The following is a 12,893-nucleotide window of genomic DNA, read 5'->3' on the forward strand; positions in this document are numbered from 1 at the left end:
CCTTTCCAAATTAGGAGGAATTCAAGGCCAGGTGGGCTCAGCTCGACCGCCGGCTCCGCACGCGGGCTGCTGCCCATAGGTGGCAAAATGCAAATTTTATTACGGCAAGACAATATTTTCCTTTTGGATTCTGGGTTTTGTGTGCTTTTGGAAAGCATTTGGCAGCCACAGCAAGTATGTTTACAAAAAGAGCAGAACTGGTAAAGTTCAGGTTCGTGTTTGGATTCAGCCCCAGCAAACTGAAGCTGAAGCTGTGCCAGACGTTTGAAGCTGCCAGACGACAGTTCATCTCAAACAGAAAGCTGAAGAGGGGGAAAGAAATTTGTCAAATGTATTCCATGTGGAATTTCAGGCAATTCAATTTGATTCACTACACTCTGAAATGTCTTGGACTTCCCTATTGTTTCTTTACTTTAACACTAAATTTGATAGCTTCTGGGATCTTCAGTGCTTTGTGCTGCATTTGTCACGTTCTCTAATTTGCTGGCTTCAGTCTCTCTGTTTTAATTGAAGGGACTGAGCCCTGCAAAAGTGCTCCATGAAATTTAAGGTAGTTTAAGGTAGTTTTGGTAGTTTAATCTTGAAGTTTTTCTTCAGGCAAGGGGACAACCTTTCTTTTGGACACCACTGTAAGTAAGAAGGGCCAGAGGGGGTGAATGTAAAAGAGGAAAGGGAGAGTTTCAGTAAAGCTAATCTCTGTGGCTCCATTGGTGGCAGCAGCAGCAGCCAAGCTCTGTGGCTGTGGGGATGCTGTGGCCAGGACACGTTCCAGGAGGTTCTGTTTGGGTCAGTCATGACCACCACCACACTGCCTGGATCTGGGTTTTATTGTGGTTCTGCTTTTCCAGTTAATTTCCTGCTCTGTGGGTGAAGTTCCTGTTGAGTCAGTGTACACTGTAGCCCAGCCCTGGGGCAGGATGCTCTGGCTCTTTGCAGCTCTGACACTGGCCAGTGTTTGTTACCCCAAATGTGCAGTTTGGCCATCAAGGCCACTTGTTCTGCTCCTCCTCCCTCTGAGCAAGTGCCAGAACCCACAGCCTCCATCTGTAAATAAAACTCGCTGAATTTGCCCAAATGTCAAAGCACTTGAGCCCACCAGGAACCAAATGGTGTTTTATTATACATAATAGTAATTTGTCTTGAAACCTGCAGACTTGTGTAGGTTATAGCTGAAGGTAAAGGACTGCTGCTGCTTCTTGTGCAGGCAGAAGAGCAGAGGTGCACAGCAGCTACAAGTTAAATATAGCTACCCTGCCTTGACTCTTCCAGGTAACAAAGTCTTCCATTTCTAATATTCTTGCCTGAAATATCTATTCATTTACTGAACTGGGGTCTGACTCCCTGGATCAGCATGCATTCACACTCAAGCCAGGCTGAGGAAGATGAGAACACTCAACTCCAAAGTTGTCAGTGTTTACACACAAGTCAAGTCCATAAGGAGTTCAGTGTCTTTACTGGTGTGTCTGATTTTTTTCCCCTGACATGTGCAGCCTCTGTTTCTAGGTGCTGAGAGTTTGTTTGTTTGAAGAGTGTGAGGAGAGAGAAGCCTGAGGCTGTCTGACACAGCTGCAGTTGGAGCATCTCTTTCAACTTTTTTTCCTAGGCTGCAAATGGCCTCTGTTCACTTTGGTTTTTTCCTCACTAAAAATCTTCCTGCAGCTCCCGATGTCTTCCTGATACACTTCTGGCAAGTCGAAAAGGGATGTGTGACAGAGAGGAAAAGCTCCCAAGGCCAGCAGGTCGCTGTCAGTGTGGCAGGTGGAGCTGGCAGGGATGGCTGTGGCTGTGCAGGAGCTGTGTGTCCTTCCCACTTCCCACCAGTGCTCCCAGTGTGGGATGTTCCTGTACCAGCAGGGCTGGGCTCTCTGCTCTGCCCAGGAGGGCTCCAAGCCTCACATGGGGATTGTCTCCAACACAATCACAGCCCCCCAATAGCTCCTTCCAGAGATGCTCCTGCCCACAGGGATAATGCCCTACCATGACACAGACTCCACCCTTTATAATTATCACACCAAGCTTCCATAAAACTTGCAGTTCTTCCTCAAAAAATGTGTAGTGGTGTTAAAAGTCCTTTCCCACATAGGTAGTTTGACAAACATGAGAGTGTTGTGGAGATCATTAGAGCTAAGAGAAAAACCTCCAAATAAAGCGCCCTGGGATTTATGTACTCTGTGCTGGTAATAATAATTAGAACTTATCCTACTGCAGGTAACTCCCACAACTTGCACTTTGGTCTGAAGCTGGGAAACTCATTGATTAATCCATGGGGTCAATCAGTCCATCTTGTTTGGAGAGTTAATCTCTGGTGTGCGCCAGGACCAAGAGTGAAACAGGTTTATTTACTGCTGCTTAATCAGAGAACCCAAACTCTCCTGTAGAGTGGTGAGTGGTTTGTTTCTACTTAGCCTTTAATTGCAAAATGATCTCATTAGTGCCATAGTGAATCTCAGTACCATCCTACAGACGTGTGGAATTTAAAGAGCAAAGAACAAAAATGGTTACCTTTAGAAACTCAGCATCTGCCACAAAGTGTGGTGCAGTTGGTACTGGCAGGATTACCCAAACCAGGCTTCTCTTTATTAGCCTTTTAATCTGGAGCTGGAACATCAGCTGCACATCCCAGTGGCTGTCTGCATTGCTGTTAAAAACAGAGCAGGACTGTCATGCTGAAACTGCTGGGAAAGGTTTTTTATCCAAAGATAAAGATGCTGAGAACAACATGGAAACCAACAGCAGAGTCACTGTGGTGTTTACCAAAGAAAAGGGCAATCCTCCAAGTTATCCCAACAGAGAACTTCAGACCTTGTGTCCTTCTTACCTCTGTCATCAGGCCCTGGCTCATACTTTAATTAGCCATTCCTGAGATACCTCAGTAAGGCAGAGTGAGTGGATCTCAAATGGGCAGTGGAATCCCAAATAAAGCAATCCTTGCCAAAGCAGGTGCTGGAAACCCAAAGGTGAGGCTGCATGCTCACAGTAAAGCTCTGAGCATGAAAATGTGGAAAGCAGTGAAAAAGGTCATTAAAATGAGCACCAATAGATGCAGGTTCATGTTTCTGTGTTGAAGAAAATGCTTGTATGTGAGTCTGCATCCTACAAATCCAATTCAAACTCGCTGCCCTTTGAAATCTGGGTAGTATCTCTGTGCCTTTTTGGCAGGAATCTGCTGGGTAAAATGTAGGAAATCAGGGATAAAAAGACTCTTCTTAATGCTAAATACCAGAAAGAGAATAGAAGGGAATATTCCCTTTACTAATACTTGTTTCTAATCAGATAAAAATAAGTGACAGTGTAGGAAGAATCCCTCTACTAACTGCCAGAACATGTCGATTTATCAAATTTTTCTACCATTGCTCTTTTTCTGAGCTCGCCTCAGAGCTGACAGTGTATGTTTTACAGTGCAGCAAGGTAGATTGATTGATCCTAAATAGAAAAGCCTTTGGGGTCTCGAGCTGATGTTTTAGCTTCAGGAAAAAACTGAGTAAAGCATGTTAATGTAGAGAAAGGAGCCTGGCTTAATTGGACCAACTCCTGGCTTGCTGAAAATTAATGGCTGGCTGGCTGTTGCCACAGTGATTCATCTTTTCTATCATGTTCTATAGTCCTTCTCTCCAGGGGTCTGTACTCCCCTCCAATTCCAAACCAAAAGTGAAATATACTTCTTCATTTTTTTCTTCCTTAAAAACATGTATTTTAGTTGAATTGGCTTCCAGTAAATGAAAAATGGCACAGGTGGGAATATGAAGGAGGAACTCAGTGTCTGGGATTTAGATTTTTGTTTTATTTGAATGGGATTTAGATTTTTTTTTAATATACCCTTAACTCTTCATTGCTACTGGTGACTGCACACGTGACAGAGTGACTTTTTAAAGGATCCCGATTTGTCTGTTGAGTTGTATTGTTCCTTTTCTTTTTCTCTAGCCATGGAAACAGAAATTCTGTGTAAGCAAGAGCTGATAAAAGTGAATATAAAGCTGGAAAAGGTGTTGAAAGCATTTAGGTAGCTCTGAGGTAGCATTTAGGTAGGAAATGAAAAGATGACTTTTCCATGTAGTTCCATCAAGCCCACGGAAGTATTTTGTATATTTAAAATAGATGACTTGTGCACAAAAAAACTTTGCCATTTTCCCCATAAAACCTACACTCCTGGATTTGTGGAAGCAAAACAGCTGCAGATGACAGTGAGGTAGTCAGGAATTCAGTGGTGTGTGCCTAAAACCCACATGGATCATCTGATTGTGGAGAGGGTTGAGCTTTGGAACTTAAAGAGGGCAAATTCAAAATGTGCCTTTAAACATAAAATACTTCTGAGTGCCTTTTGAAATCTATCTGAGTTTCTGCTGGAGGCAGATTGCTGCTCATTTGCTGATTCCAAGTGTCACCAACTGAGTGGCACATGGAGTCATTTCCAACAAGCATGTAATAGGTTGAGAATGTCATGAATGTTGTATTATTGCCTAGTCTGAATAGGAGGATTCGCTGTAACTGAAGATTACAAGAAGATAAATAAAGAAAGATTTTGTTTAACGTAATTACATATGGTAAATTGTTATGGTAATTTACTATTATTCCAGTAAGGCAAATATTAGCAGTCATAGCTCAGAGATCATAAATAATGCAAATTGGATGTAATGTTTCACATTGACCTGAAGTTTGAAAAATGGATAGAATTGCAGCAGATTTCTGTGCTATTAATTGCAAGAAGATAACATTAAGAACATGCTAAATCATGCTAAATGTTTTCAGCAGATGATAGACTGTAGGATAGTTCATTAATTCTCCAAACTCATTCATTATATTTGTTTTTTACTCCAAGAACACTTAATGAATAATCAATGCTTTGTGAAGCTGAGGATGTGAGAATGCATATTTTTATATACATTCATATACCAACCAAGATCCATCCATTTATTTCCTACAGTTTTTTGTATCAAAGCATTTTTTTAAACTGTATACTCTTAAACTCAATCACTAGGGATGTGTTTATTAGTCTTTGAAGCAGCTGTTTGAATTGCTGTTTTTACCTTTTACCAGAAGAGTTTGGCTCTCCCACGGTGCTATAAATATTAAATAAAGACACTAAGAGTTTATTAGTGTGATATCCTTTATGGGGACATGGTAGAAAATGTAACCTATAAAATTAGTAATGAGAAGATAAAAATTACACATTGTCTCCATCAGGTTTTACAGGCATCATTTTTATCTTATTTATGTGTTGTTTTTCTTGTAGAGAAGGAGAAGGGCTCTGAGCATTTAATGAACTGCAGGAAGCAAATCTGGCTGTGTATTGTATGATAGTGTGGGATTTACTGTAAGCAGGAGTGGGATAGTCACAGGAGTCCAGGCTTAGATGTGGCATTGTGTGTAAGCGTGATGGCTCAAGTCAGTTTTAGTTTCCACAAAACACTGAAACACCATCTCTGAGTTGTTCCAGAGTGCTCAAAATGCCTGTGGTACCTGGATACATCTATCCTTTTAATACAGAGAAACAAAATAAGACAAGACAGGATGAGAGGGAGCGGCCTCAAGTTGCACCAGGGGAGGGTTAGGTTAGATATGAGAAGAAATTTCTTCATTGAAAAGGTTGTCAAGCAGTAGAACAGGCTGCCCAGGGAAGTGAGGGAATCACCATCCCTGGAAGTGCTCAACATGTAGATGTGGCACTTGGTGACATGGTTTAGGGGTGGACTCTGTGATCTTAGAGGTCTCTTCCAGCCTTTGTGACTCTGTAATTCTGTTAAAATCCTCTTGCCTCCATTTCAGCATTTGCCTTTTGTAGTCAAGATATTTCAGTCACAGAATAATTCCACTGTGTATTTATATGTGCTCGTGGGACTCCATTTCACACAACAATTGTAATAATTTGTGTGACATCCCTTACATTTTTCACCCCGCACTAATTTGGAAATGCCCAGTAGTTTGTAGGGAGAAGGATCTGCCTCTGTTTGCTTTTTGAAAGTACTTCTTTCTAATTTTCCTGTCTTGTTCACTTGTATCTGGGCGATGGAGGCAGTTTCCTGGCAGCTTGAATTCCAGACCTCAGATCCCAGCTTTGCTCCAGGTTTCCAGCGTGGCCATGGGGAATTCACTCAGCTGCAGTTGGTTCCCACTGCTGTAAAACAGTTTTCTCACAGACTCACAGAGGGATTGCACAAACATAAAGAAGGATGCCTCGAAAATGTGGCTGTGTAAAATTTTATGCTGCATGCTTACTTTGCCAAATAAATGCAGCTTCCCAACAAGGCACAGCACGCTCTGCTTCACATTAGCACTTAATGGAGAAGTCACTTTGTGAGGCTGTAATGTGCCCGTGCATTTTGTGGTTAAATGAATGGTTTCATGCCTGTTCTTAGGCAACAGGAGCCTCTCCACACAGGACATGTTTGGGATTTTTTAATTTCTGGTGTGGTGACACTCAGGGAATGCTGTCCAGGACTGAATCCCCTGCAGAAGCCAGAGGAGATGGATGAGTGAAGACATTTGGGAGCATCAGGCCAGAAGTGCCAGGGCAGGAATCCAAGTGATTTGCTCATGATCACACAGGAGGGACATTTCTGTGCATGGTGAGGACTCTGCAGCTTACCCAGACATCTGAAAATCCCAAAGGTTGCAGTTAAGCCATCCTCACCTTAATGATGTTCACAGAAGGGGTGAGGGGTGGATTTGGCAGCTTAGATTTATCACAGTGCACTGGGTGTAAGGGAGATGGTCAAGAGACACAACTTGAAAAGCAGATGGATCCTGCTGGAAATAGTGCTGTGTGTTTGCTGCTCAAAGTTCATCAGGAAAGAAACATCTTTTGTGGAGATAATCCTCAAAACCATGGTGAAAAACAGAGTCCTGAAGGAACCCATATCCTGAACTGTGGGATGATGTCCTGCCAGGGGGTTTATCCTAATAAACGAGTATTATCCCTCCTGCCTCTTCCAGCCCTATGCTGCTTGCCAGAGGGGACACTTTTTAATAGACTAGGAGAAGTCAAAGGAAAATCCAGAAGGATAAGGCTAAAAGCGAATTCTTTGGTTTATACCATTTATAGTCCTATTAAATTCAGTATTTCTCTCAGACATTTGGGGGGCAAGAAGTTCAGTGTATTCGTACATCTTTCAAGATCCTGGCTTGATCATTTGACTCTGTCCATCCAGCTTAACAAGCTAAATAATAAAAGGGAACAATGCAAAACTTGTTGAATTTTTTTTTCACCCTGTGTCTTTTTTGAAGTAAAATACATTTTTTTTCTCAGATGCCCAGCAGTTTGCTGCAGACTCCTGCAGCTTCTCTGCCCATCACTCAGTACCTGTTTCAGCTTATCAAATTGTTGTACTTCCTCCTTTCATAGAGAAGCAATTAAAAATGATGAGGGTAAAGGGTTAAACCTAAAAGCTTGCTAATGAGAGTGCCTTCTTGGTTTTCCTTTCATCAGGTATTAGATGTTGTTTTCAGCATAAGCTTTCGATAAGCTTCACTGAACATTTTTCCAGCATATTTTTTAAAACGTTGGGGTTTTTTTACCATCCTGTAAAAATGATAGATGTGTGATTCTGCTGTTTATCCAAAATCCTAATTACTGATGCTGTAGCTTTTGAATGTTAAATTTGTACAATGTTCTTTAGACTTCAGACTGGTCAAAGAAAGATTGATTTGTGTCCACAGAGAGTTTTAAGACTAGTAAATCCAGCCAACATTTGTTTATTTATTTTTTGCATTATTTGAAAGTCAAAAGTTGCATCAACTGCAAATTATGTAGACTTAGAGATTTCTAAGGGAGTAAAAGAAGGAAAAAAAGAAAAAGTTGTCTGCCATTGAATGAAATTTTAATTTCTGTTTCCACAAGAGCAAAGAGGAGGGGTAAGAGGTAGAATTTGAAAATATGGATGATATTTCCTTTCCTTGAGCTATGCTATTTATTACAGAACAATAGCTTGATTTTTTTTCCTAAACCTGTACACATATACTTGGGTAAAGTATTTTATATATAAATATGTATAAATGAGGTTTATAGGTTTTGTGGATCTTTGTGTATACATATATAAAGCAGTCTTTTAACATCCTAAGGACTCATTTTCAAAGGGCAACAAAGAGGATGATTTAGGATTTCTAATCCCAGAATCATTTGGGTTAGAAAACACCTCCAAGATCATTGGGTCCAGCTGTTCACCCAGCACTGCCAAGCCCAGCACTGAGCTGTGCCCTTCCCTGTGATGGAAGTGGGAGCAGCTCAGCTCTCCTGCATTTCCAGTGTGTTTCCTGGGCTGTGTATGAGCAGTGCCTGGAGCCAGAGCAGCTGCTGTGCCTGACAGAGCCAAGCAGGGTCATCCCTGTGGGGCTGGAATCTCCTGCAGCGCTGCCCAGGTGAGCCAGGGCCATTGCTGCTGTGCAGAGTGACTGGAAACTGGAATCTTTGTGTCCTTGAAGCCTTTCTTGCAGTTCCTACAAGTTCTTAGGAGAGGAGCTGGCTGTGCTAATCCCTTGCTGAGCATTCACCTAGCTGTGCTACCTGAGAGGAGCAATGTGGGGCAGAGAAGGTGCTTGTTTAAAAAAAAAAAAAAAAGAAAAAACTCAGACGATTTCTCTCAGGATTTTCTCCGTCTCTAGTCAAGTTTGTTTTAAACTAATGGAAGTAATTAGCAAGTCACAGAGGGACTTCGTCTACGAGGTAGCCATTTTTAGATAATGGAGCATAAAAGTCGACACAGTGACATATGACACTAGAGCAGCATCTTGGAGCCACGAGCTGGGTCTTAAGCAGATGTTTAAGTACTTTGAATACTGAAATCACTACATACACATATAGAAAGCTTGCTTTTTTTTTTTTTTTTTCAGACTACTGTAGGGCTTTCTTTTAATCTCAATAAAATCAAAGTAAGCTCTGAAATATTTTTTAATGCGCAGTCATTATCACTCCTCTTGCTCTTCTTTAAATGTCTTTCAGTGAATGACACGTGGGTACTTGGGGAGTAGGGATGGAACTTGAGTTTTACATGACCATTACACAGCAGAGGGGTGCAGCAATACAGTTCCTAACAGTGACCCAAGTGATGAGCTGAAAATAAATAACATTTAAAAGTGAAGATGCGCTTGGTATGTTCACACATATCTATTGTAGCTGTGAATGCAGGGGAGATTTGCAGAAATTCCGGAGAGATGAAGGCGATCTCCCAGCAGGGTGGTCCCAAAGGTCCAGGGTATCTCCCCTGACAGGTCTCTGAGATTCTCCCAGTTCTTGTAGGGGCCAGCAAACCATGTGTGTGCTCACTCTCATCCAGGGCTTTCGGGTGGTTTTTATGTACTAGATAACTTTTATTTTTTTTAAGTCAATGTGCAACATTCGCTGTTTGTGCCCAGCAGTTGCTGCGGCATGTGGTAACACTTCCCACCACATACATAAAAATGTACCAAAGTGGTCTAAATAAACACAAAGCACAGCAAGCCTTTGTAGATGAACAGTTACCACATGATCACAGCACCCCACTTATTGAGGGGTGCACTTTGGTGAAGGAGGGGAAGGATTTTCCTCTCCTCTACCACAGTCTGCTCTTCATTCTCCATACTTCGATGCACCTGGGGGCTTTGACAGCCAGATGGGTTCAGCCATTTCCTGGCTGCTTTTTTCTTTCACCTGTGCCATGGTTGTTTTGTTGGTTTTTTAATTTAAATCCCAATTAGTCCTTGATTCAGCTCAGAGCAGCACTGCAGAGCTGTGGCTGGTACAGGGGCAAAGGGACAGCTGGGGTACAACTGTCCCAGAAGCTCCTCTCACTCAGAGTGCCCCACATCCCTTCTCCCACCACAGCCACTCTGGGTTGATCCATCTGACTCAGCCCTTCTTCTGCAGGAATTAAATGTCTACTGAAGCCCACCAGAGCTGGCCCAGCAAGTCATCCTCATCTCAAGGCAGGCTGGATCATCTCAGCATGAGAACCTGTCTAGAGATCCGAGCTGGAGCGCTGTGCATCCATTCTCACTCACTTGAGATGTTTTTACGGGTACAATATGTTTTCCTTCACCACATGTGTGTTCCGCCCTGTGGATTACTGAAATGGCAGAAAGTGTTTTGTTTCCTGTGTTATTAGCTGCAGGTTCAATTCCTATCAGATTTGTCAATTCTGTCATATAATAGGGTGGAGGTTTTTTTCTGGTCTAATGTATGTGACATGTTTCATAATGCCAATAAAAATAGTTTTCAAACTAGACTGTGAAAGACTTTGACCAAAAAAAAGGTGAAAATAGAAATATCAGTGACTAGGGAGCTTTGATCTGACAAAGTAGGCTTTCAAATGACACGTTACGGTTTATGAAGCACAGTTTTACAGTTACTTTTTGCAGTAGCTGTAACATGTGAGGGTTTGGCCAAGGTGGGAATGCAGGTCAGGATGGGGGGGTCCAGTTCCAGCAGCAGATGCATGTTCCAGAATGGTTTTAACTTTTATTTCTGTGTTAAATTTTTTTGTTGTTTTTATATTTCTGATAATGGAATTGTTATGGGCTTTTGAATTTCAGTTAAGAATGTGCAAATAGGCTATCTGGTAAGTAGGTTATTGAAGGGTTAGGGAAATGGAGAACATTTCCTGAAAAAAAATACCCACAGCGTGGGTAATAGACTCCAGTTGAATTTAAAAGATAATGGCGACAAGGGAGAAATCCACTTGTACAAATGGGGAACAGCTGTGTTTGAGATCTAATGAAACTGTATCAAATACTTTAAAAATGGCTTACAACTTCTTCCCTGGGGAACAGAGATAAAGCACAAGAGGACTCCTGAAAGGTCGAAGAAACAGTTAAATCATTTCCTTGATGGTTATTAGAGATATAGAAGACATCAGTGAAAATTAAATGTCTGAAACTTGTATTTGATTGCTTTCCTTATCACGCCGATCTCACACATTTCTCCCATCTCTTCCTCTCTGTTCTAGTAAAATTTAATAACTGTGCCGGTAACAAGGGCGTGCGGTACGAAACCAACAGCCTGGACTTCAAGGTGAGGGCGGACGGGACCCTGTACGCCGCCCACCACCTGCAGCTGCCCTCCAAGCAGCTGATCCTGGTGGTGACCGCCTGGGACCCCCAGAGCCTGGGCAGATGGGAGGCCATGGTCAGGTTTCTGGTGGCAGAGAAGTCCCAGCACAACGGACACAAGGTAAGAGTTTTTTCGAAGCTCTTTTTCTTGCTTTGTTCTTCCTTTGACCCAAAGTCTTTGTGTCGTCTGGTCTGTGCTTCATAAGGAAGTGTCCAAGTAGGAGACAGCGTGAGCAACGTCAAATTCATTGCAAATGATCCTTGCACCTCTCTGAGAGAAATTGTTTAAGGTCTCCAGTGAGGGAAGTGTTCTCTAAGTTTATACTTCTGTATTTTTAAGTGGCCATTGTCTCTGTCATACAGCACAGGTCAGGTACATCATGTTTGCAGCTCACGGCTGATAGTCTCTCGACTCCAAGTCAAACCAGAAGATGAAGGGTGAAGAATCAAAACCAGCCATCTTCTTGATGGTTTTATTGGATATTCTCAGTTCAGTTAGAAAGAAAAAGAGAAAGATTTCTATCAGGCTAAGCCTGGGAAAAAGTCCAAGAGGAATGTAACCAATCTATTATCTTGTTTTCCGTTCACATTGTTTATAGATATGTTCTACCACACTGACCTAAGCCCAGTGTACCAATCAGGTGAAATATTTTTTCTTTAAGACCAATGGAATTAATGCTCACAATGTTCTCTATAGAAGAAAGAGGTGCTTTTGAATAAACATTCATTTGCCTTCTAAAATCATATGACACATTTCACCCAACCCTGGCTCAACAGCATCAGTTTTAAGCCCAGATTTCTTTTGTGACAGCTCAGGCCGCAGTCACACACTGCCAGCTCTGCCCTGCTCATCTCCCCGGTTTTCAGAGCTACTCTTGCGAGCAATCTTCATGGCCCTGCAGCTTCCAGAGGGGAGATTTGGGCTTGTTCCTTCCCTTGCAAGGACAGGGAGCGTTGCTGCTGCCTGATAAGGGACACGTGCTGACACGCGGGGCAGGCGGCGCGGCGCTGCCAAACCTCCCTCTGCTCGTGCCAGCAGCTTCCCTCGCCCACCCCAGCAGAGAAACCCAGAGCCAGCCCTGCAGTCAGAAGGGTACAGCTGCCTTCTTTCTGCTTTAGTTCTGTACGCTCAGCTGAAAAGCAGGAGGGCTCTGTCCCTGCGCTGTCTGAGAGCAGTGTTCCTTCAGTGAAGATCTGCTGGTGGGCTGCACAGAGCCACGGCAATTGGGGGCTGCTCCATGAAAACACATTTCTTCTGCTCTGCCCCTGGTGTAGCTATCACTTCCCACCTCTTCCATTTCATTTTTTGCTGCAGCGGTTCACCTTCTCATTTTCAGTGCTGGTCTGGCCTGATGATCTTTTACTATACGACATAAATTCAGTTATCTTCTCTGGTGCTGGCTGAAATGATGCAATGCTGGGCTGCTTGGGTGGTGACATTAGGGCAGGATTTGGCAGGGAATTGTCTCAAGAGCCTGGTTTATTGCTGGTTCTTGAGGACCTGCAGAGTAAGGATGAAGGTGTGTGTCCTGGGAGCAGCCATGGCTCCTTCAGGGATGGATGAGGTCTCTTGGCTGTGGCTGAAATTTGATTTCATGTACCCCAGTAATGGTCTAAACAGCAAGACTGGCCTGTGCTGTCATCCTGTCTGCTTGGACAGAGAGTGCAGGGCAGGGTGGGGAAAGAAGGAGAGACTTCCCGTGTCAAGTTGTTAGAATTCCACCCTGTAACTCTGTGCCACTTTTGAGACAAAAAGGAAAAACTTGGACAAACTTAAATCTCTCACCCAGTGGGCTGACCCCTAAGGTTTTGCAGGGCTTAGAGTCATATGAATATACTTCTGCAGCTGTTCAGTAAGGCTTGGGCTTGTGCAAGAT

General features: G+C 42.9%; 1 protein-coding gene across 2 annotated transcripts in view; it reads left to right on the forward strand.

Annotated features, from left to right (window-relative positions):
• The window catches only part of CDH4 (cadherin 4), a 416,361-nt gene that overhangs the window by 238,796 nt on the left and 164,672 nt on the right, over positions 1–12,893 (forward strand). For both annotated transcript variants that reach the window (XM_021553526.2, XM_021553527.2), the window contains exon 3: positions 10,914–11,137. In XM_021553526.2, coding sequence (XP_021409201.1) covers positions 10,914–11,137 — 224 coding nt within the window. The remainder of the gene's footprint in view (positions 1–10,913; positions 11,138–12,893) is intronic.

This window comes from Lonchura striata, chromosome 17, assembly GCF_046129695.1.
Source record: "Lonchura striata isolate bLonStr1 chromosome 17, bLonStr1.mat, whole genome shotgun sequence".
NCBI lineage: Eukaryota > Metazoa > Chordata > Aves > Passeriformes > Estrildidae > Lonchura > Lonchura striata.